General features: G+C 37.6%; 1 protein-coding gene across 2 annotated transcripts in view; it reads right to left on the reverse strand.

The window, feature by feature from the left end:
- Nucleotides 1-4,915: 4,915 nt before the first annotated feature.
- LOC117158843 (uncharacterized) overlaps nucleotides 4,916-25,174 on the reverse strand; it is an 88,297-nt gene continuing 68,038 nt past the window's right edge. Inside the window, exons 4-8 of one of the 2 annotated variants that reach the window (XM_033338197.2) lie at nucleotides 20,603-20,804; nucleotides 19,100-19,184; nucleotides 17,658-18,072; nucleotides 16,663-17,071; nucleotides 4,916-10,468 (exon numbers count right to left, since the gene is read on the reverse strand). In XM_033338197.2, coding sequence (XP_033194088.2) covers nucleotides 9,582-10,468; nucleotides 16,663-17,071; nucleotides 17,658-18,072; nucleotides 19,100-19,184; nucleotides 20,603-20,804 — 1,998 coding nt within the window. In that variant the 3' untranslated portion in view covers nucleotides 4,916-9,581. Of the gene's footprint in view, nucleotides 10,469-16,662; nucleotides 17,072-17,657; nucleotides 18,085-19,099; nucleotides 19,185-20,602; nucleotides 20,805-25,174 lie in introns of both variants that reach the window. The other variant, XM_033338189.2, reaches the window with a different exon arrangement.

A 25,174-nucleotide genomic window follows, 5' to 3' on the forward strand; every position in this document is an offset into this window, starting at 1 on the left:
TTAATTTGTACTTTACAATTTGTCCAGCTGAACATTTGATGAATTTTTCTAACCTATTTGCTAAATAACATGTGGATGACTACCTCCAGCAGGATACCATCTTCCAGTTTGACTATTTTATTTCTTCAGTGAGGTCAGTGGCGTGTTTTCTTTTTAGTTTCCTTTCTATTGCATATAATATTATAAAATATCCAAAGGGTACTTGATAATACTTGGCACTACTAATATTTCACATTTAAGTTTCATTCTTTTTTTCTTGTTTCGTTCGGAGAAACGTTAAATTGTACGAATATTCGCGGTCCAGTTAATCGACGAGTTCTGTGACGTTCTTACGAGTAGATTTTAACGGAGTTTCAAGGGGAGAGTCTTAATGTCTTTTAGGCTATTTGGAAATCATAAACATCGAGTAATTATCACGGAGATTGCCTAAGATCACGTACACTTTATAGCTCGAATTAGTGGTTTCAAGCATACATCCTGAATTGAAATATGTGACAGGAAAGTAGTGGTCTGTCCCAAATTCCCAGGAATCGACTAGAAAAAGTGCCATTGACGACTTAATTTATCCGATGTATCGGGGTTTTAAACTTTTATGGCTACAACGGTAGCCGGTTTCTAGGCACGTTAACGTTTCTTCCTGCGTTTATGAAAGGTTTACGCAATTCTGCTAATGTATACGTATTATCATAATGAACACTTATAATGTAGACACTATCATCCATAAGTATTTGCACACTCCATGCAATTTGTATATATATTCGTTTCCTATTTATCACAGGCTACATCCTTGTTCATCGCATATTCGATTTATGGAAATCAGCCGCCTGTTTCTCAAAAATTGAATACTAATCGTGCACCAGGATAATGAGATTGCTACAGTCAGAAAAAGTGGAGTTAATTGATTCGTCTCTCGAGAGAATCAAACAGACCAGCGCGAGGACATTTTTGAGCGATAGCGTACGTTGGACTGGCGTCGTTTTACTAAAACTTGATCGACCAACATTTGTCAGGAATTTGACCAATTAGGCAGAGCACCTCGACCGAGATACGCGGCGCGTTAAGAGCGAAGAAAACGAAGACACGACAGTGGAAGAAGTTATTAAGAAATTTGCATACCATAATATTGGACAGTGTGTTGGTCCACTTCGTGGGCGTGACAAATTGAGCCTATAATTCTGTCCGCGACCTTACTATCAACATCGAACCTACACATACTGTACTGTATCGTCGGTTTTTACTCGTGTCGCAGATAATAAAACAAAACGTGGTGGAACTTTAATTAAAAAGCTATCTCGAGTGTTTTCCCAATTGAACGTTGAAGCAGACACGTCTGCAAGATGGCCGTGTTGATAAATGCACGGCAGAGATTGCGCAATAAAGTATATTTATTCTGCGTAAGTGAAACCCGACGTCCTGGGGAGGGTCGTCTTTTTTCTGGCGAATTTTCATACATGAAAATGGTCGAATTTGGCCAGAGGTGAGGTCGCCGAGGCCCGACAGCGTGGGAGGACTTTCACCTCGCCACTCAAACGTTCATTAAGAACCGAGTAAAAACGCGAAACATAATGCCGGCCGTCGTTAAAATTCCGAACGTTGACAAATCGACGCAAGCACCAGTCGCAACTTATCGTCCGCCTTTGTCCTAACATCGGTCGCATCAAAATATTCCAGAGACTTTTTGTTACTTTAAGACAAGCTTGCTCCCCTTTAGGAGCGTCGTTGAATCGCTTAAAAGACAACGTATCTTCATAGACGCGTGTCCAACGATTTTTCAAAATCGGTTTTCTCAAAAACTAAGCTTCGTATGGAAAGAACTCTACTTTTACATAAACAATCGCCTTCGAGTGTACGAAGAATGGCCCGTTTGTGTAACAGTTGCGGCCTTCAGGGCCCAAATTAGTACAAAATCGCAATGGTTGCGCGACGACAAATTAAACATGCAATCGTTCCATGGAATCTCGAAAATATATACGTATGCAGGTTTGGATTTGCGTACGCAGAGAACGTATGCTGCAATTTCCATGAGATCCCGCGGAGTAGCCAACGGAATGCGAAATGAACAGCCACGTTCGTTCATACGTATCGTTCAGCGTGTTAAATGAGAATCATTAGGACGGCATAAGTGGATTTTCTAATTGCCGCCATTACTTTCCTGCGGTTACTTTGCATCGACAATTACGAGTCAGCTCCGGTAAACAATTTGCTCTGGCAACTGTGAACCAACTTGCCGCGAACTGAATTATATCGTTGTCGCAACGCTGCCGTGATAAACGCGAACGACGAGATGAATGAAGTGTAACATGTTTTTATGGCGACTTTTTCCGCTAGTAAATGACCATCGGGACCTATGGCGATTTATTAGTGGAAAACAGTTACAGTGGTTTCTAGAAATCGATATTTCAGTGTCTCTGTGGTTAACGTTTCTACTTTCCAATATGTATATCCAATATGTGTACGTATACGTCCAATCCGCGTTTAAACGCTTTGGTTACGCAATATTTCAAAATTACAATACGAGAATTTTTTAATTTTCTTTTTTTTTTTTGCTACTTTAATGTAGTTGATAGTTTTCTAACATTCCATGACCAAGTAGTAGACGTACAATTTGAGGTTGTTGACTTGGAACTTTTACTCTCGTTGTGGTCTAATATTTCATAGCTTCGAGTATTTTATGTATCGACACTTCGAACGTCTAAATTTCTCCACGCTTCTCAAACACTTTTAATTTCCTATTAATTAATTAATTTCCTCGTATTCTAAAGTTCCAATTGTCGCCTCTTCAAGTGCTTAAATTTTGCAATTACCACGAGCCCGAATTTTTCAGAATTCCAGTACTTCAGAGATCCTATTTCCCAACGCCCCAATACCTCAAACCTTCAACTTCCCCGTATGTATGTACTTTCGATACTCGAAACTCTGAGTTTCTGTACGCTTCGACGATATCTGAACGCCTCAACGATTTAAAACACCCAATTTCCCAATACTTGAAATTGCTCAACCAATGGAGCATCAACAGCAATCCAAAAAAAGTGTGTACCTACCAGCGATGTCTCACAAAACGTTCGCTAATCGTCTCCATTATTTGCAGTGTACACGATTCCTCGGATGGAATCGTCGTTGTTATTATCGAGGCTACCGGGGCCTGTCATAAATCTCCCGGCTTGCGGCCGGACGTTTTAAAAATGGCTCCCTTCCGAGATCCTCGTGTATTATAGTGGATGGAGCCGGCAGGCCCCAGACACACAGAGGAAACCGCGTGCTGACTCACGTATACACGCGTGCGGACTCACGCCGCCAATGTTGGGCCCATTGTTGGCGGCTGCTGGCTGTCCGAGAACAAGAGTCGTCTCGCCATATGCGGCAAGGACGCCGATGACTCCTGTCTATTGGGTCTCGTAACGGGCCTCACGCTCCTGTTTACCTCCGCTTAGAGCCTGCGTTATCGCAACAAAGTTCGCTATTGACACGTTAGCGTACCTGCAATTTCTTCTACACCTTATCCGATGTAATTGAAATGACGAAATGTCTTCTGGATTAAGTATTGTGTACGACGATTCATTTTTCGGCTATCGTGTTCGATATTTTGGAAACTAAGAATTAGATATTGGCATTGGACGTAGCTGGTGTATTGGATGTAAGTATTCGTATACTGGATATTTGATATTTTGAGAAATTTAGATATCAGGTGTTGGCATTGGATGTAGCTGGTGTATTGGACGTAATAATTTGTTTACTGGGTGTCGTGTTTCGTATTTTGAGAGATTTAAAAATTAGATATTGGCATTGGGTGTAACTAGTGTATTGAACGTAATTATTCGTATACTGGATATTTGATATTTTGAGAAATTTACATATCAAGTGTTGGCATTGGATGTAGCTGGTGTATTGGACGTAATAATTTGTTTACTGGGTGTCGTGTTTCGTATTTTGAGAGATTTAAAAATTAGATATTGGTATTGAGTGTAACTAGTGTATTGAACGTAATTATTCGTATACTGGATATTTGATATTTTGAGAGATTTAGAGATCAGGTGTTGGCATTGGATGTAGCTGGTGTATTGGACGTAATAATTTGTTTACTGGGTGTCGTGTTTCGTATTTTGAGAGATTTAAAAATTAGATATTGGTATTGAGTGTAACTAGTGTATTGAACGTAATTATTCGTATACTGGATATTTGATATTTTGAGAGATTTAGATATCAGGTGTTGGTATTGGATGTAGCTGGTGTATTAGACGTAATAATTTGTTTACTGGGTGTCGTGTTTCGTATTTTGGAGATTTAAAAATTAGATATTGGCATTGGGTGTAACTAGTGTATTGAACTTAATTATTCGTATACTGGATATTTGATATTTTGAGAGATTTAGATATCAGGTGTTGGCATTGGATGTAGCTGGTGTATTGGACGTAATAATTCGTTTACTGGGTGTCGTGTTTGATGATATTTTGGGAATTAAGAATTCGGTATTGGTATTGGATGCAACCGATGTTTCATGGTCTTCGTACAGCATCCAATACTTTGGATATCGATGCGAACATAGTCGGTTCTATACGTGACAGTGTATGGATTATTAGAATTCTATTATTATGTTTAGTATCTTGGAGAAGTAATATCGCGTAATGATGACGAAAACTTGAAGTAAAGTATTTAGTTAACAGTTAGATAAATATGATAGGTGTGGAATCGTATCATCTTCCATAGCATTCATAGTATATGTGAATAATATATGAACTAAAATATTTGGTACTTTTATTTTGAAAAAATATTATATATAGAGATAGCATATAAAGTAAAATAATGCCATAAATGACAGTGGCTATGAACATTGGAACTTATATAGAAATAAGCATAAGAATAAACTATATATGTACATATAGTAATAGAACAATTACTTAAAGAAAAAGCGGTACAATGATTTTGTCAAAGCTTTTTATTGTTTTTTTTTATGCAAGTTTTCTCTCAATTTACAACTTCTCGTAGATAAAATGATATAACGTAACATACTCAACGTTGCGTATAATAATCATAATAATCAATCAGCATCGTCATTATCTCTGACAATGATGATAATAATATCGTAATAATAATAATAATCGCAATAATAATAATGATCATTCTTAATAAGAATAATAGCGATAGTTCCGCAATTCTTGCAATAATAATATTAATATTGGTAATCATCGATATTATTTATTTCTTGTCATTTTGCGGATAAACACCGCAGCTGCATGGGGTTATGAAGCTTAGGCTTAAAAATACGAATGGGGATGTTCACCCCCGCGTTCGAGACTTTGAATATCTACGAGCAATTTTGTAGCATGCCTTCCGGAACGAACTGTGGTCTCTAATATTCTTTATTCCTTTTTTTTTTTTACGTTTCTTTTATAAGAAGAACAGTTCGGACGTTTCCTCGATGGAATTTCCTCGAGGAAATAGCGCTTTGTCGAATTGGAAATCTTTGCCGAAGAACCGCTTTTGGACGGGAAATATTTGACAATATTTGCTTGGACGTGCAATTTTTTACGTATTTTTATTTATTCGCTAATTTTTTTGCAAGCTTTTCTGTCATTTTTTTGTAAAAAAATCGCGCTTCTATAAAGTAAAATTATAACTAAGAGGGAGTTAAAATATTTTTCTTGAAACCGATTGATACCGATTCATTTTTGAAGACGTTTTTCGTTAACCACGATATAGAGAACGCTTACTTTAAAACGAAGTATGTATCTTTGGCATGCATTATATAGAACAAAGAGATAAAAGAAGAAAGACAATTTTCATAAGAAGGTACCACGTGGTTTAAAAAACGTCTTCAACAGCGATCTCAATTCCAAATAGGTCGCCGATCTTAATTACCCGAAGATCAAAAAAGAAAAAAGGAAGAAAATAATTGGAACCTCTTGCTTTTCAAGTATCGAAGAAATCTTTTAAACGAAACAATATTTTCTACCCGATTGGAAACATAATTTTTAGATCATACGGTGTTTCATAATGTACCAAGAAAAAATACAAAAAAAAGCAAAAACTAAAAGAAATTCCTGTTTTAAATATTACATTCACAAAATTTGTCTCGACATTTGTGAAACTCCCTGTACGAGCTAAACCTCAAACCTCGTTCTCTTGAAAAGCAAACAGCCCGCGAACTAAAAATAAAAACGCAGTAAAATTAAAGAAAAGTCAAATGAAAATAATCCACGCATCGTTCGAACGTCACAGAGGCGACACACAGTAACTTCCGGAAGTGCACCTAACGTGTCTTACTAAAAAATAATTCCCTTTCTTTCTTTTTCCTTATATCGGGCATACGTACGTTTCGCGTTACAATCTCTACTCGAACATCTGGTCAACAAAATAAACTTCTCTGTCTTCCTGCCGGAAGTGTACCTCTTAATTCGTAATCGGCGGGGACCAGAGTTTCCGTGGCGGGACGTAGTCCTTGTCGAAGAAACTTCGAGAGGAAACGAAACATCGAAAAACTTGGAGAGGCCGACCTTAGGCCGTAAGGACACGATTTCTCTACTAGGCTATTATAAAAAATATTAGCTCCACACTTTCAGCCTCTTTCATCTTAAGTTCGCTGCGTTTCACTCGCGCGTCTCGCTTCGAAACAATTTTTGATTAGACGCCATTATGATATCTCGAAGTATTTTGAATCGATGGTGGACACAGAGATTTTGTGATATTCTTTTCTCTTTATTGTATATATTTAGAAATTTTCCAAATCTCGTTTGCAACTATAGAACTGAAAATTTGGAATTACAAATTTAGAGGTTAGAATTAGAAATATACGTAGCATAAAAAGCTTAAAGTATCTGATAATCATTTTCGTATTCATTTTGGAATTTTTCGATCTTTTCTACGTAACTACGAAATCGAGAAGTTAGGATCGAAGATTTAAAGGTTAGAGTTAGAACTACGTACAATGTCTTTTACGAAAATATTTTCAATTTTTGTTTTGCAACTACAGAATTCAAAATTGTAGAATTAAAAAGGAAATTCATCAAATTTCTTCACCTTGTTCCACAATCAGAAATATGTGTCTTTAAAAATAGAACATAACCTAATTGACATTGATTCTTCCACACGAGGTACCAAATACTCACTCACTCGAGTTACATTCTGTTGAGCAATATATAATTAATTTACAGACGTTCAATTCTGCAGCAAGGACACTACGTACAATTCTTATGCAAAAATTTCCCTGTAAACTTCCATTTTTCTAGTTTCCATGAAGCTGACACGCGAAAACTGAAACACGTCCCGCCCGGACGCCATTTTCCCCTCAAGACACTTGATACAAAATGCCGCTACGCTCGCGTTTTGGTATAAAAAACATTGAAACATTGGAATGGCGTTTTGTTCGACGACACGTCGCTATCTACAATAATGCAGTCTGTTTTCTGGGGTGAATTTGATTTCTTTTTTTTTTTTTCTTGCTAAGAAACCTTCGTTTCTCTCTCCTCTACTCCGTTTCTAACCTATTCCTCCTCGACTCTGCATTGTTCTCGTCGTTTATTATCCTCCCATCCTCAAGAGAACTCGCAACGCGCAAATAAATCGTCTTTAATAAATATAACCGATAGACTATATAAATAAATAATTTCTCGCCGGCCCGGCGGCCGTGGTGAACGATCGAACGTAGAAATTCTGACTGCGAAACCCGAGATCTTCTCGTCGATCCCCCGACGATCGTTTCTTCTTCAGCGATCGCGATCGTCGAGAAATCGCGATTTACGCTCGTCGACCTCTTATACGTACTAAGCTAATGAAAATGATCACGAAACGGCGTGATTCTCTTTTTTCCTTTTCTTTCCTTGTTGTGATATAGCTCGATGTAACTTGTGATCGATCTGTGAGATTCTGTTAGGTTAGGTTTAAAGAAAAAGCTTTGAAGTCGATATCGAAGAAGATTCTGTATTCGTTTTTCTGCAAAGTTTCATGCAATTTTTATGTTCATGTACGACTTTCATCATTCTATATTTAATCTTTCACGAAACTTTCTGTAATTTTCTTTTATTACCATATTATATGCCCCAAATCTTTTTCCAATACATAAATATTCAGCCCCCTATAATTCCTCGGTCGAAGAATGTCCATTAGCTCCGCAATAAAAAAAAAGAAAAGGAATTCCTGGTAAAGGAATTCAATAAAGCAAAAGGGAAGGCTGCAAAGTATCGATCACAAGACACTCGGAAAAAAGAACATATCACGACAAAAAAGAGAGATCGCGTCGCGTGTGTCCACGGTGCAAAGGTGCAATCTCTCGTCTCGGATGAATCGACGAGCTGTCAGCCGGAGTGCAATTAACTGACTGGAAGCAAATCGATCGGGAAGCCATTAACGCAAGAGCCGTACACCAGCTAATTGCCTGCTTGAATTCTGTCTGTTGTTCGTCAATCGAAATCGTTGTTGTTCATCGACGAGACGAGTCTCCCTCGCCCATACCTACCTAACCTACCTTTCTTTTTTTTTTTTCGTTCCCTTCCACGTCATCATTTCAGCTTCTCTGTCGTTCTTCCCCTCCTATCGTTTTTTTCTTCTTTTTTCTTTTTTGATCTGTTTTTTTCAATTTTTTTCATTTTTATTTTTGATCACCTTATAATCTTACTTGCATCACGAACGTCATCTCGTTCAGCACCATCCAAGCACCACCTCGATATACACGTGACTCCTACGAGCTAACTGATCGACCCCGTACCGTTAAGGCCCGTTAAACTTCCACTCTAATCGAACACCTTCGATCTGCTATCGCACAACACGTGGAAACGCGGATTTTTTTACATTTCAAAAAGTGGATATTTGGGATTTTTGTGAATCGTGCACAGGTGAGAAGAGGCTGATTTACCCTTTAAGCATCGTTTCGCGGTATTTAGGTATAAAGGAATTTTCTCTTCTTCAAGGGGGAAAAGGACGTGATTTCTATTCCTCTAAGATAATTCACAATAGAAAAGGGAACAATTTTTTCTAAAACTCTTTCAGTAAAAGCGTCGCTATTTACAAAATGTTCCAAGAGAAAAGAAATCTCCCAAGCACCATAGAGACACGTTTCATGAAATTACAGGGTTCCCAGAATTAGACCAAAGGGAACTATCTCAAAACTCCTTTCTAATCCCAGAGCATCAGTTAGGCCCATTTCTACCAGCGATCATTTATCGATGCAATTGGGATGAGTAGTCTATACTAATTCAGGAAATCTGCATGTAGAACTGTTTCGACCAATGTTGATCATTGAACGATGCAACAGAGACACCAATGTTACGCTAATTCGGGAAACACTGCATTTTAAATTAGGATCATCCTAACCTCACTCTTTCCCTTGCTTAAACACCTTCGGAATCACCATTTCTCACCTTGCAACACCTTTCACACCCACGTCTCGTCACGTGTCCACGTACAATCAACAGAGAATCTGCTAAATCGAGGGCGTCACGAGCAAGGAAGCAGCGAGAGCACTGGCGAGGCTCCGCGTACACACAGTCCAGCCTACGGGCGATCGAGGAGCCCGATGACCTCGAGGACACGCTCTGAACCAGCATCATCGTCGCCCTCTAAACGTTACTCGAAGCTCATAGAGAGAAGCTCTACATGCTGTCAGACGCGACAGACATCGGCCTCTTGTAAACTGGCGCCGGTATCCTGGAGAAACCTCCCCTCTCCGAGACAGGCTTGGGATCCTTTCTAGGACTGGCCGTCATCTGATTGTCCTGAGGCAACGCCACGGTCCCGTTACCATCGATCCACGCCCTGGTGAACTCCATATTCGCCACGCCGTCGCCAGAGCTATGCGACTGATAATCCCTCAAAAGATCCTGAAGCTTCTGAACCACTTCACGTTCGTCTTGCAAGTGGCCAACCTTTTGTAGAATCTGCTCCAAGAGAGGATTCACCTTGGTCGGCGAAGATTGAAGAGATCCAGTGGTAACTTTGATTCTTCTTCCATTTCTGTCATATTGGATACCACCGTTGGAGCTTTGCCTAGGCAGACTTTGCCTGGCTGGACTTTTCCTGGTGAAATTAGGGGTGGTGGCACAGGTGGCTGGTACTTGAGGGTTCAGGAAGGTGTCTGATTGGATACTGGGTCTCTGTCGAGTCTGTCTACCGTTCCACGTGTTACTACCACTCACTGGACTCTGACAGGTTTTTGGTACTGGAGATGCTTTGCTTAGACTGCCTGTTGGAGGTTTTCGAAGGCTGTTTCTGATGGTTCCTCGTTTGAGAGGACTTCCTTCTGGACTGGAATTGCTGTCTCTGGGTGTTTTACTGCCTGAGGAAGCTCTTGAGACGTTGCTGTTTTCACGTACGATGGAATTTGCTCGAGGAGTTCGGTCCCCGGAGGAAGAGGCCACGCTTCTCGAAGGCGAAGCGCGGAGAGGACTGGCTGGGCCTATGCGAGTCTTTCGAAGGCCTGTCTCGATGCTCTCTGTCTCCACGCAGGACCTCTCCTCAGGTTCAGATTTCACGGGTTGCTCTGAAACAAGGAAACAAAGGGGTGTTTCTTTTTTTCTCTTATTATCGAATATATTTTCGGTTAGGATGTTACTGTCCATAGGGCTCGACTTAGCTGTTGCAGAATTTCTGAAGATGGATTTGGGAAACGAGAGAGATATTTTGCTTGTGTATCATTTGAGTATAATGTGTGGGATTTACCATAGGTAAAATGATTTTAATATCGCGTTGCTAAATTGATATGTTCATAGTTCTATAAAAGTCTTTAGGAGAATAGATTGGGCTTACGTCCTGAGATTCTAATTTCAATAAAATATAAATTCCATTTTATGATATTTTTTAAATTATTGACAGCACGTTTCCAAAAATTCAACGCCTCAAAATTCACATTACAATTCACAGTCTTATTGTAATCTCTACTTATAAATCTCCTAAAATCATTAAATATACATTCTGGTTTGAAAGAGCAAAATTAGTTCTACGAATGCGTTCGGTATACGCAATCGCGATTGCGTAACGACGAATCGCGTTGTTTCCGCGTGCAATCGCATGCAAATGTCAACCAGAGAGCGTCACCAGCTCCCTCCTCGCTGTTTATTCAAAAGCGTACTCGAGTGGATTTCGACGGGATTTAGGATTCGACGATCATCGCATAGCACTGCGTGGGCAACCTGCCTGACTCTTTTATATCGCAATTTCGACTCCCCCCCCCCCCATGACATAGCCAATAATATTTCTCGCCAACTCTCTATTAAATTAACATTATCCGCTGATTTTTCTTTGGATTTCTTAATCGGTAAAAAATGTAAAAATAATTTTATTCGAGATGATATTTATCTTCCAAGCACACTATAACTGTTCGATCTTCTTGGTTGAATTCTGACGAATTTGAAATACTTTATAAATGAATTACATTATTGTATAGAAAACTTATAATAATCTATCTTTAATTTGCTCGGAATTTCCTAAATGTTGGATTTCTTAAAGGAAATAAGATTTAATTTAGAAAGCATCGAATTATACCATCGCATTTGATTAAAAGAATCTTACAAATGCAATCCGCAATTATAAGAAAAATGTTAGCAACTGATTGTTACCTGTAATACGCGCAATATCCCGATCTAATTACGATTTTCTCGAAGAGGAAAATTTAACTCGCCACTTTCTTATCTTTACGATTTCCTTGTTCGGTGTAACTGTGCAATTTTAATCGTAGGAATTAGGATTGCGTAATTTCTGTAATAGCAGATGGAATCGTTCACGTGTACGCTCCTCATTAAAAGAAAGGAATACACCGAGACGGTCTTATTGGGCGTAAAAGAAGCTATTAGCGAAGGTTTGCCAATTACAGACGTATAAATGCGTTTTACGTCGCGAGAACCAGTTCGAAGGAATCGTAAAACGCAGCTTAATGGCTCGCGGGATCTTCGGTGTGTTGCCAAAAACAATTTTTACAAATGCTATTTCGGAAGAAGCATTTAGTATGTTCTGGACGCGTTCCAAGATAATTGACACATTTTTCGGGAATTTTTAGTTCTCTGGAGACGTAAATTGAGAATTAAATGAAAGTTCGGACGAAAGAATTGTCGACTTTGATAGAAAAGTAAGAGATTGAGAAAATATTGAAGTTAAAAGTAACTTGGACTACTGAATTTTTACGAACGAGATATGATAAGTAACTTATTATAATCCATAATAAGCAACTTATCGGTTGAATAAAAGAATCTATAAGAACGTAAGCTTGTTTATAGTCTAATCCAGGAATAATTGAGTGAAGTAGTTCAAGTAAGCAACTATGTCTTCAAAGTAGACATATAAACGAATTTTATATACAATTTTCTTTACAGAAATTGTATTTAAAATAGCTGAGTATTTTAGAATTTGTAATCTTGTATTTTCAAATTTCCAAGATATTAAGTTTCCAAAGGACTGAAATTGTTAAATTACCAGATTCGCAAACTTTTACACTGCCAAGTCTCAAATATTTATTAAGATTTTACAAAATTCCAAATTCCTAATCTTCGAACTATACAAATTACCAAAATTCCAAAATTTTAGTCTCTATAAATAGTAAAACCTCTTCTACCGTCTCAAGACTGACAAATTCTAGATTTTTGAATCATCAACATTTTAACATTTCCATGTTTATGCCTTCGATACGCTCGCTTCAACACATATCTACTTTCTCCTTCAAAATCACTTCTCCCTAACCTTCTCCACCCACAGTCTCAACCGAAAAGGAAATCGATTCATTTACAGAAGCCAACCACGGTAGCTCCACGCCCATCACTCTTCTAACGTAAACAAAACGCGCATAATACCATACGTAATCGACAACGTCTCTTTTCATCGTCCATAGTAATCGAGCAACCCATTTTGGACCACCCTGTAGCTCATTAATATTCAAAGTATACAAATACATACACCTAACGTGACATTTAACTGGCTGTGAAGGATTACACGAAGAATGAGATATCTGTGTGCGCATATCGCGAAGCGTGGGCGATCTTCAACAACAACCTGTCCACGGAACAATCACCAGCGGTCGATCCTCGATAACGCTTTGCCTCGAATACCGTGATTCACGCACTTGACACATACTCTGATCTTTCCACTCGGAGCAACGGTTTCCGCGTACTACTACTCTCGTATCTACTTTATTTGCCTTTGAAAATTCAATTTCTTTCTTTTCTTTTTCGGTAACGAGGAATTGTTTGAAAAAGAGGTTAGGTTAGATTTGAATAAATTACGGTTTCGTGTACCACTGCTTACGTAGCTTCCTTATTTGCCTTTGAAAATTCATACTCTTTCTTCCTTCATCAGGAAAAATTGTTTGAAAAGGAGGTTAGGTTATATTTGAATAAATTACGGTTTCGTACACTAGCATTTCCGCAGCTTCTGTATTTGCTTTTTGAAACTTTCAATTTATCTTTTCTTTTTCATAACAAAGACTTGTTTGGAAAGGAGGTTAGGTTAGGTTTGAATATATTACGGTTTACTGTGCTACTATGTTCATAGCTTCTGTGGCTACCATTGAAAATTTAATTTCTTTCGTCTTTCTGATGGAAATATTGTTAAAAAGGAAGTTAGGTTAGGTTAGATTGGGGTTAGGTAAGAATTATCAGTATGTAGGTTAGTTTTGTTAAAATGGAGATGGGAATTTTCTAGGGAATCTTTTCTTTTTTAAATTACTCACGGAAATCAAGATTGTAATTAAAATTGTAGGGAGTATTTGACTTTGATAATATTTTTAACATCTGACAATTTTATTAAAAATGTGTAAAATCCTGAAGTATTGTCACCATATTAAATATTAAATATAGATATATGTATTTTAGTTTTTATAAATGTTTATTTTTGGAATTTGATCATACTTGATGCTGCGTTAAATTACTATTTGTGTAATGTGTAATTTGTAGTTTCCTGTAACTACCCTAGAAGGTTTTTCCCCTAGATTCAGGATTCTGATTGAAGAAAGTAGAACAGATTATAGACTTCTCTTCTCTAGATGAAGATGTAGAGGTTTGACGGTGAGGAGTGGCTAGATGGGACAAAACGCGATAAAAACAAGCACACGAGGCAATTCTATGCGCTGTTATGTACAAAAGAGTTGAAAGGATGGGGCAGTATCGCGAAGATTCATCGAGCTCAGACGCGAATTAAATTCTTCGCTGTCAGGTTTGACAATCTTAGATAGAAGTTACCAGATAAACACTCGTTTTACTGTCTCAACTTCCGAAGTCTTCAGATCTTCATAAAAATGTAAGAAAATAATTGATCCTATCTATACGTGCCACTAAGTGATGAATTACGAATATATAAAAATAAATATTAAAAGAGAATTTCTATAAAATAATCTGGCAAAAATATATAGAATTAAATATTAGACAAAAACATTTGTGAAATTCCTTTTCTATGTTTCGCAGTCAAATGTAATTACACTTTTCCACACTTTTTAAGATACTTTATAATTCAATGATCGATCGATCAAATTTACAAATTCTATATTGCAAATTTATATAGATTATTTAAAAAATGTGTAAATAAAAATAAAGGAACCTGTTAGATGGGCTATTGAAGAAAGAAACAAAAAAAGAAAAAAAGAAATGAAAAAAATATGAGACGTCGAGAAAGTTGAAACACAGAAAAATAAGTAAACACACAATAGCTCGTTTTGTTCATCCATCCCTGATACTCTCGTATTAAACTGAATGACTGGCTTTGATCGAAAAGCCATGCGAGCTATGTGCGTTTTCTTCGCAGCGGGACGCGATTATCGCGATCGCCGAGGCGATTTCACTCGGCGCCCTGTTATGAAACGACCTATACGCTAAACGAGTGTATTTAGCCAACACGCTTTCTTTCTTTTCTCTCCCGTTTTATTACTTGGCGTTGTCATTTAATATTCGAGGACAGCTTTTACAAGTACCGATACCCACAGCAATTGCTGTTTATTATAAAGAAAATTTAATCACATTGGAAAAATATTAATAGAATTTATTATTGGATATCGCTATAAATTAATGTCAATCGTCAATGATGATTGATGATATAATTGAGATTTCTGCGTGAATCTACAATTTCTAGTGGGATATAGTTCGTCTGAAGTAACTTGCTCCTCAAGGCCACTCTCCCCACCATCAGCAACTTTGCTAAGTTTACTTCCTTCCACCATTATCATAATCTCGCCAAGTTCTTCAACTGTTACCAGATACATTTTAAGTATGTGTTCATACTAGAGATTTTAGTCGTGGCAGAAGTGGTCTTTAAAGTAAACTTATTACGCCATAGAGTATATTCTATTAAATAATAGTTCTCTACAGAAACGTGTCACTGACTTCTCAGATTTTATCCCTACATCTTTGCATATTCCTTGGAAAGCAGTAAAGCTTCGAAATTTATGGTTTGAACTGTATCAACCTATTATGTATGTAACTGTATCAACCTGTATGTACCTATTTTATTTTTCCATTTCTTTCGTTTCTTGTACTCTATTTTCTTCGATATATTGGAGATAAAAAGAGGATAGGGTTTCAGCAATGATTACTCATTCCTCAAACAGATTCATAAAAAAAATTCCTAATTTTCGTTAACACATCAAAAAATCTTGTTGATGTTCCAAATAGGGAACAGATCATTATAAAATTCTTAGGTATAAAGATCGCTTCAAAAATTTTCATATTAGAAAGCAAAGAAAAGATCAGTAAAAAGAATTCTCAACTTTCAAGTGCGTTCTAAAAGACTTAATTTGCCTAAACTCTAATCTCCCCATTAAAAGTTAATTAGAGAAGACCAAACAGAATCCAATCATAAAGAAATTTCCTAACGTTCGAAAGTCTAATCTAAAAGTATCTAACAATCGAGACACCAACACACTCCCCCAAAAACTTTCGCCATTCACGAATTCCTGCGGCAGCCTCGATCTGGCCGGCGCATTACAACATGCTACTCGCGTAACAGGCGTGCCAACCCACGCAGTTGGGGCAGCCCATAAATCCCAGCGCGTGAATAAACGGGATCGCGCGCCCGAACGTCGAAAAAAACACTCGCCACGTCGAAAATAACCAGATCCGAAGAGTAAAATGTACCGATCGCAACATCAAGAATCGCCAGCAATGTGCGACACTGGCGCACTTTACATTAATGCGCATTGTTATGCGCAGGACTTACTCTCGCGCAAAATGTCTAGTTACATTGTAACATTTCATACAATTCTAGCAAAACATCGATATTTGTGTTATATTTTCAAAGTTGCGGTCGAAAAAAAAAAAAAATAGTCAAACTTTGCCTTATTCATATTTTTCACTAATTCTGCCATTCACAATAATTATCGATCTAAAAATATTTATAATTTCGTTATTGCGTAAAAGCCATATGTAATATAAAAAATGTACTCAGGTTGTCATAACAGTTTTGAAACCCAAAATAGAATTAAACCTTGCTGAGTTTAGATATTTTGTTAGGGTTTTTTTTAACTCATTAAGGGCCAACATTGCGTTAGTCACAAAATTCTACGCATTTCATTCGGCCTTTTTTTCCCAATCAATTGACGCTATCGATTTCTGTTCTTTAACACTGAGACCACGAACAAATTCCATCTGTATTTTACAATTTTGTGAATTTTGGAGAATATTAAACTTAAAAACGTCACGAGAAACAATCGCTTGGTCCTTAATAGTTTGATAGCCCTTATAAGAGAAAAAAAATTATACTCACTTTGACAATCGGCAACCGTGGGCGATCCTTGCGTGCACGTTCCGGGATTTCCGTTTCCACTGGTTGGCTGAACTGCTCCCAAGCTTCGATAACCCTCGTCAGATACTTCGCTGCAATTGTCTGAATGTTCTCCATCGTGTGGTGACTTTGTGTAATGTGCATTGCCGGTCACATCTTTGCTGAAACTTTCCAAGACCGGCTCTTCTTTAATTGCTGGAGGACTCGGCGTTGGACTGCGACTACTGGAGTCCTCGCGGCACTTGTAGTTGTAAATTGTCGGCTCGTATTTCGGTGTGTCGTCTTTTTCTATTGTTCTACGCGCTACGCCACCGTCGACGACGTATCGTTTCGTGAATTCCTCTGTTAGGGGAACTTTCGTACGGATCTCTTGGGAGTCCTTCTTTGCATCCTAGAGACAAATTTAGGGATTTTTTTACCACAGATCTACCAATCAAGTCCAACGATAACTTCATTCACGTTTTCTTAAAAGAGCATGTCAAGGGTTACTACTGCCATATAGAATTTTTATATATCAAAAAATTCAAATACATATGTCTCAATTTTTATAACTTTCTCCAAAATACATGCACTAGTATCAACGAATATATAATCAACCAACTATATCCTGTTTAACGATTCTAAACCCCCTAAAACGTGCCCCATCAGTTATCAATATCTGCAAATATCCATCAACATCCCCTAAATCTCTACCCCTCCCCATACTATACCCATAAATAATTCCACCCCAAACCTAACTCAGACCTTCCCTCTCTCAGATTCCCAAGATAACCTAACCCAATCCTAAATAACTCTCTCCATTTCTATCTGCAGTGGATCCAAATGGAATTTTAGAGCTGTATTACTAAATATGTGAAACAAGTGCTATTCTTGAGACACGTTTCATATATTTTTGCCTATTATGTGGATTCTATGCATTTTTATATTTTCAAATTGCCCATGAATGCATAAAAATCCGCAGTTTATTCGTCACCCACCTTAGCTTCCTGATGCCTTCCATGATGAGTCGGCGAACGTGAATCTTCGTTCGAACTCCTGCCAGGCGAATCCACGTAAGATCCACCTTTTCCATGTTCCAGCTTCGTCGTGGGGCTGCTAGACCTTAGCTGAGCCTTCGGTGTTGGCGATCTCGATCGTTGCTTGCCAAAGTCTGGCTGATGACTAGGGCTACCCAAGAACTTCCTCTGTGGCGTTGGACTTCTCGATCGGTTGATCTTTCGTTGCTCCTCGCTGTTTGACTGTTGCTGTTGCTTGCCGGCAGGCTGGTGAGGCGTGGGCGATCGTGACCGATTGCTGGAAACGCTCTTGGCCGCGTGCAGCTGCGTCGATTGTTGCTGATTCTGCATCGTGCCTGCGCACGAACCGACGCTCGACGCCGAACTCCGTCGTGTTCTAGGAGGTGATCTGCGGATCAGTAGCCGAATTTTTTTTCGGATGCGTTAGGGGCAGGCGACTATGCTAGCTGGCCGTTTCTATACGCACTTTGTCATCTTTTCAATAAACTTTACAATTTTTTTATATCTTTCAAGTTTCTGCTCTACGTACAGAAATTTTGGCGCTTTTGCGTTTAACAGTTTTCTCGGGTTTATGCTTTTTGTAACGAATTTTGGTATTTTTGCATTTTCGCAAGTTTTCAAGGCCAACACACACTTTGCCTACCCCTCCATTACAAAATGGATCCCGCGTTTTCGGTTCACATAACCTCTAATTTAATATTTCAAGAATCTTTAGAGGTTAGTTGTTAGAGATTAAGAAGATTAATATAATAAGTGTAAAATATAATAGGTTAGAGTGTAAATGAAAGGAATAAAGTCCACTGCGAGAAGATACGGTGATTATACGAGTCACTCAGATATACTGATCAGTTTAATAAATTGAAAAATACAAAATGGAGATAATACAATTATTTATGCTATCATTTGCGATAAATTTATAAAAATAGGACATTTATTATTTTGAAATTTCAAATCTACCTACATTCATATGTACAAAGAGCGGAATCAGTTTGACTTGCGAGGGACTTGTATAAAAAATGAAATGTTTCGAATACTAAAAGGAAATGATATTCAAAAAGAAGAAGAGCCATTAACGAAGATATAAAGCTGAAGCAAGTCCATTAAAAATTGCTGCTCGAGTTCTTTAAAATTCCAACGATTAAAGATCTCTTATCAAACATATTCAGATAAAATGCAAATGGAAATAAATGTTTTCAACTACGATAAAAGCTCGGTTCATCGTCAACAAAATAAGCACACCAGTCCGTGCTCGTTTAAATCCAAGATCGTTGGGTTTCTAAGAGACGCACAACATAATTTTCTCGAGCAGCATCCTTTTATCGAGGAAGCGGCAGAAAATCTCGGCTCTAGAATGAATGACTGCAGACAGACAAATGACACGTTAGAGGCAGAAAATTACTCACCTTTCGTAATGCACCTGCGCGCTGCCAAGGTCGAACGACCCTCCAGCCTTTTGAATCAACTTCGCTGAGATCATCGAGCGATGCGCTGCAATAAAAGATAAATAACAAAATCGTGAAAACACGTAGCCTATGTGCACGACTGTGTATAGTGTCGTGCATCGTGATTGTCATTGCACAATCGGTCACGATACACGGTTTTTCGTCCAGTTTTCGCTGCATACTCGTTAAAGGATAATTGAAACGTCGCATCGTTTAGCGTTAATAGGCACCTGTAAGCATGGAGATTTCAATGCCTCTAGACGAAAAGTTGAGGATGGGGCGCGCGTGGATGAGAGTTAAGCGTGTTACGAGATAGAATACGTTGGAAAACGAATAGAAATAGTATTCTTGTTTTTTCTCAGATTTTTGTTCTTTTCCTTTTTAAGTTTGGATCAAAAACTGAGAGGAGAATATTTGAGTAGCGTGGTTTTTGACGAAGATACAGTGATTGGAAGTAGATAAAAGAAGGATAATTTGAATGAAATAATGAAAATAGAAGAGATAGGTGTGTAATTTACGTGTGTGACGCAGCATAATTGCATAATAGAAGTATAATAATTGGGAATTGAATCGAATTGGAATTTTTAGTAAAACCGTGATTTAATGAAATGAACATATCATTCGATGAAATATCATTAATCATCGACGTTAAAGCTGCATTAAGCTATGAGTGGGTTTTATAATACGATAAAAATATTATAATTGAAGGATTACAAGATCCATAAACTGTGCATCGAATGATGCAAGCTTTTTTGTCAAAATTTAAATTTACTAAAGGAGGCGTATCATAATGGAACGAAACATAATTTCCTATCAAAGCGAAGTTAAATTCTACTAAATCATCAATTTTATTACTCAGCAACGTGTAATTTACGTATGACGTAATGGAACATCCAAATATAAAGTGACATATATCATAATTGAAGAGAGGTTAAAAGGACCATAATCTGCATCTTGTAACGACAGGAATATTAAACTTTTTTTCCTTTTTCTTTTTTTTTTTTTTTTTTTTGATAAAACTACGATTTAAGAAGAGTAGCGTATCGTTCAAAGAAGCATAATTTGTTAAATCGAATTAAAATCCCGTTAAACCATCAATCTTATTATTTTTTCTCTATTTGCAAAAAAAAGAAACGCGTTAAATCATCGTGCTTCTTTGACAAACACAAATCATCTGACACTTCGTAAATTTGTAACCAAGAGAAAGAGAGAAGGAAAAAAGGAAAAGAAGGATGGTTCATCTTTCGCATACTCGTAACACGTAACAAAATCGAAAGTCTCCGATCATCATCTTTATTTTCAACGACAATGAGCTCATCCTCGTTTAAACTGTCACCGACGTCCCATATTTTTTATCTGTCTCAACGACTAGTACCTACAGGATTTACGGAAAAAATGCAGAAAGAAAAAAGAAAGGAAAAAGGAGAGAAAAAAATTCGTGAGACGTATTGAAAGTTCACTTACAGGTCTTGCATCGGCACGGGTCGTGCTTGTCCAGATAATGGCTGAGGGTGTCCCAGCCGCCACCCACTCGCACCATAACGTGGCTTCGAAGAATTCGCACGAAGATCAACACCTTCGTGTCTCCGATACGGTATTTTCCTTCGGAAACGCGGATCATGGGGAACTGCGTTGGACACGTGCACCTTTCCACCAAGTCTCGAACCTGAAGCATGAAAATAGGAAAATCTTGGTCAAAAGGATGTCGAAGAAAAATATTTTCAGGCGAAGAATCTCTTGGAAGTTCGCTAAAGTTGAGAGAATTCGTTGAAATATAAAAATCTATACCTCTTTTGATACGTGTTTCATACGTAATGTTTATTATTTAAATTGCGATAAAGGATATTTCTTTAAGCGTCTTTTATTTTTGTTAAAAAATTATAGATTCTTTGGATGAAATGGATTCGCATTTCCCATAATTATTCAATTACGCACGAGTATGGTTTTATGGGAAAACCTGAGTTGACGTCAAGACATTCTTATGGAATCTCGAACGATCGTTCTGAAAGACCTCGAAATACTCGGCTAATTAGATTGCGGACGTAATCAGACCGGCTGATATTTCACGTTTTCTTACAACACCTACTTCGACGTGCGACAGATTTAGATTCTAATCTAAACTGCGATGTTTAGAGATACAAAAGCCTGGAAAACTTAACTAGATTAAACACATAAATATCTGTCCTCTATTCCCCTACAACTAGATGCCACGTGTAGAATGTTCGTATCGAATAAAAGAATCTAATTTAATTTTGACATTTGTCCTCAATCCCATAAGCTCCTGTCAGTCTAAGAAACACTAGACACTCTTGATCTCTATATATTCAATAGACTACATACTGCTGTCTTACGACTAAATATTGCAAATCAGATCAAAACTCTAATTTGACAATTGCTCTCAATCTCCAACACCAAAAACTTTATCAGCCAAATCACACCCTAAACACGCTGTACAATGCAGACCTTAAGTGCCTGTTTCGTTGTAATATATTTCAAAAACGCGCTATGTACTAAGCGACAGCTAAAAAAAAATAAAAAAAAAAAAGGATCAGAATAAGAGAAAAAATACGAATCAGCGCACTTTCCTTCCCGACTTATGTTCGTGCACGATACCCATAAAAATTATCCGAATAACATGTTTAGACGAAACGATTCAATAACAGAAACAAAAGTGACATGGACGCCAGTTTCCGCCGGGCAACGTCGAGTTTCAGCGCCGCCACTATTTGCCTTTGGGTATATCTACGTTTTTGCTAGTATTCAAAGCAGTGAAGTGAAAGCAGGACTGCGCCCTATCTGTCCGTCCGTCAAACGCTCGCGGCTCCGTACGATCCCTCCGAAGGATTCGAGTTCTATCGGCTCTTAACCGCTTGTTAATTTCGTTCTCGCCCGCCATGACACGAGCAACACGCACACACTTCCTTCTTTAATCTCTCTAGAATCTTTTTTTCTTTACAGAAGAGAAACGAACCACTATTCGAGGAAATCATGCTCGAGAGAAAATCATGAGAACGTATTATTTCTGTGCTTAGGTATGGTGAACGTGTTTCACGCATTTAACGCTATTAATGCTAGTGCGTTGTATGGGTTCAATCACTTAACCTATGAAAAATTCCCTAGACCAGTTTAGGGGACACTAAACATTGTCGATTGTCATATAGTAACTTACATTCCATAAGAATGTCTTTGCAATTGCTTCTCAGCTACAAACGAAAATTACAAGCAAACGATTTCTATCGAATCGAAAATTTGATTTGGTTTTGATACTTGTCTGGGATATTTAACTTGTAAGACGAATTAACTCATCATGTAATTTCCCAAACTTTTAGATGTAATTTCTTCATTTACGAATCTCCTATCTTTTAATACTCCATTTCATTCAAAGGCATTTCTATTTCAGTCAAAATTGACCACCGCTATTTAGGGGTTGAGCATGTACTTAAGACTCAAAGTCTCAAATGCAAAGAAGGCTGTATGCGGTAAATTCTCGTACTACTGCTAACGTATAATACAGATGAGCTGTGTCTCTTCCGATTTCTTACAATCAACAAAAAATGTTACTAAATTTAAACTAAGACACGTAGAGTTAAGAAAACTGGTAAAAGTTCATCTACCAAGCTCGTTTCCCATGTTTCAAACTTCGTACACTCGAGTTTAAAAATATAGACAAAGTGAATTACAACGAGACCGCGAAAAAATTGGGAGAAAAGACTCGAACCAATTATCTGGAATCACTTGGGGAGACAAGCGCAGCTCCGTTATCCCAGTCCACGACTTTCTTCTCCCGGCGCATTAAGTCGCCTGCGTTATTGATTACGCTGTGTTATCGCGGCGGCGAATCGGCCGGGATAAATATATATCATTTACGTGCGAACACCCACGGGCGAGCTTTTGACAGCGGAACGGTGAAAATTATTTATCGCCGGATCGGCCGTATCCACATGGTTCAGGATTCTTGAGCGTGGTGGCGCTCGCGCCGCCAATTCAACCTTCCCCCTGCTGTTCTGTCTGCCAATGACATTTTTCCCCGCGAATGATTTACGCCGCGTTGTGTAAATGCTTGTCGCGACGATTTTCTGATATTCACGGTGAGCAACCCCTCGTGCAAATTTCTGCCGGGATAATCGATTATGGTTAGACTGCGGATTTCTATGCAAACTCATGTTTTGGGGGATATTATTAGAAAAGTAGAGTCTCGGAAAAAATTATTTTACGGTGGCAGACGAAAAGAAGTTTCCAAAACAGGAAATATAAAGAGATATGATAATTTTACAGGATCCATTTAAATATAATAAGAGCTATGAATAGATACATACCACAGAACAGATGTCCCTGTTACAGATATGATGAAATATTTGTAGTATAGCATAATCTATATACAATAACATAACCCTAACCTAACCAATTTATAGCATTTATTGAGATTGCTACAGGTTAGATTCTAGCGTATTAAGAGAGGAAGATGATAAGTAGAAAGTAGGATAAGTGAAGCGGTTTAAAAAAAAAGATATGTTAATGATAAGCTGCTTGAGAGGTTTGGGGAAAAAAATATAAAGAATATAAATACGGAACTAATTGTAAGCCAATGGTAGATATGTGACGATATATAGGTTAAGTATAAGATAATGTATATAGATTAAGCGAAATAAAGATATATATGTTTAATTGTAATGTTAGATATCAAAAAGGACAAGTGTGTTTGGATTAGAAGCATAGATAGCTTAGAGTCTTCGGATATGTTAATACTCTAAGATCTGGATATGGGAATGAATGACAATTAGATACTATATGTAAGCCAAGATCTTTTACATATACATATATGTATATGTATGCATAAGTATACATGTACATATCATCATATGTATATATCATCACATATATATACTCGTATATATCCGTAATGTATCAATTCTAAACTATCATTTTGTAGGGGGCGTGGTCTGGAATGGTTAACCATTTTGAAACACGCAGTATAAAGTAAGAAGGATACGAGCAGCAAATATTTCGTGCAAATCGCTTGCACTAAGTTTTAACGACGCTATTGAACTGTCTTATACAGAATGTTTAAAAGAGATAACTTAAGAATTTATAGTATTAATTAAAATTACAGATATATCTGAAGGGATCATTGTTCAAGCATAGATATCAGAAAAGTGAAGTACGATAATCGAGGAAAAGGAAACGATGGACGATAAATCATCGGCGCAAACAGTCGATTGGAATTCCTGAAGCGTACACGTTGTTCCTGTTGACGTGGTCACTTTGCGTCACGTCGTTTCTCGTTCCAAATATTTCATTTCACGCGGACCATACAGGATGTGTCCACTCCATAGTAATTACCGGATTATGCTAATCCACGAAAGGACATCATATATGCTTCTAACGTTAACAAACAACGTTTTGATCGAGCTAATAGTGTATTACAAATTGCAAAATCGATAATAATCGATATTGGAGTTAATTGTTGTTAATTGTGTTTAAAATTGAATGAAATTTTTGATTAAGCGAATTTTATTTGGATACGTATGGCGACAGTGGTTTTAATTTTTAATAGCGTCGATCGTGGCGTGGACGTTTCCTACTCTGCTTTTGCGACACACCAATTGTCTACGACTCGGTAACTTTCTAGGCTGTACGTTTTCTGCTTGGCAACATTCGTTTCAATCCGTCGTATGTAAAAGAAGAAATTAATTTCTCAATGTTTGTTAATTAATTTTAATTCATTCATTTATTAAGTATATTACTGCACGTTCTTAAATCACCAGTCACATAAAAATTATACTAACATGACAAATACGCCCACTTGCTTCAACAATTGAAAAACAGAATATGTAAGATAATTAAAAGCATTCTATAAAATCTTCCAAACTTTGGTACATCTATGAGTCTGATATTTGAAAAATATCCTTATTCCTAGATGTCTAGTAACATACTCGTAAAAAGAAGTAATGAAATTCATTAATTAAGTTTAAAAAGAAATTGTACGAAGATTTTGGCTATGTTCAAGTGTCATTGACATTAAGACTGCGGTGATAG

Source organism: Bombus vancouverensis, chromosome 13, assembly GCF_051014615.1.
Source record: "Bombus vancouverensis nearcticus chromosome 13, iyBomVanc1_principal, whole genome shotgun sequence".
NCBI classification, from domain to species: Eukaryota; Metazoa; Arthropoda; class Insecta; order Hymenoptera; family Apidae; genus Bombus; species Bombus vancouverensis.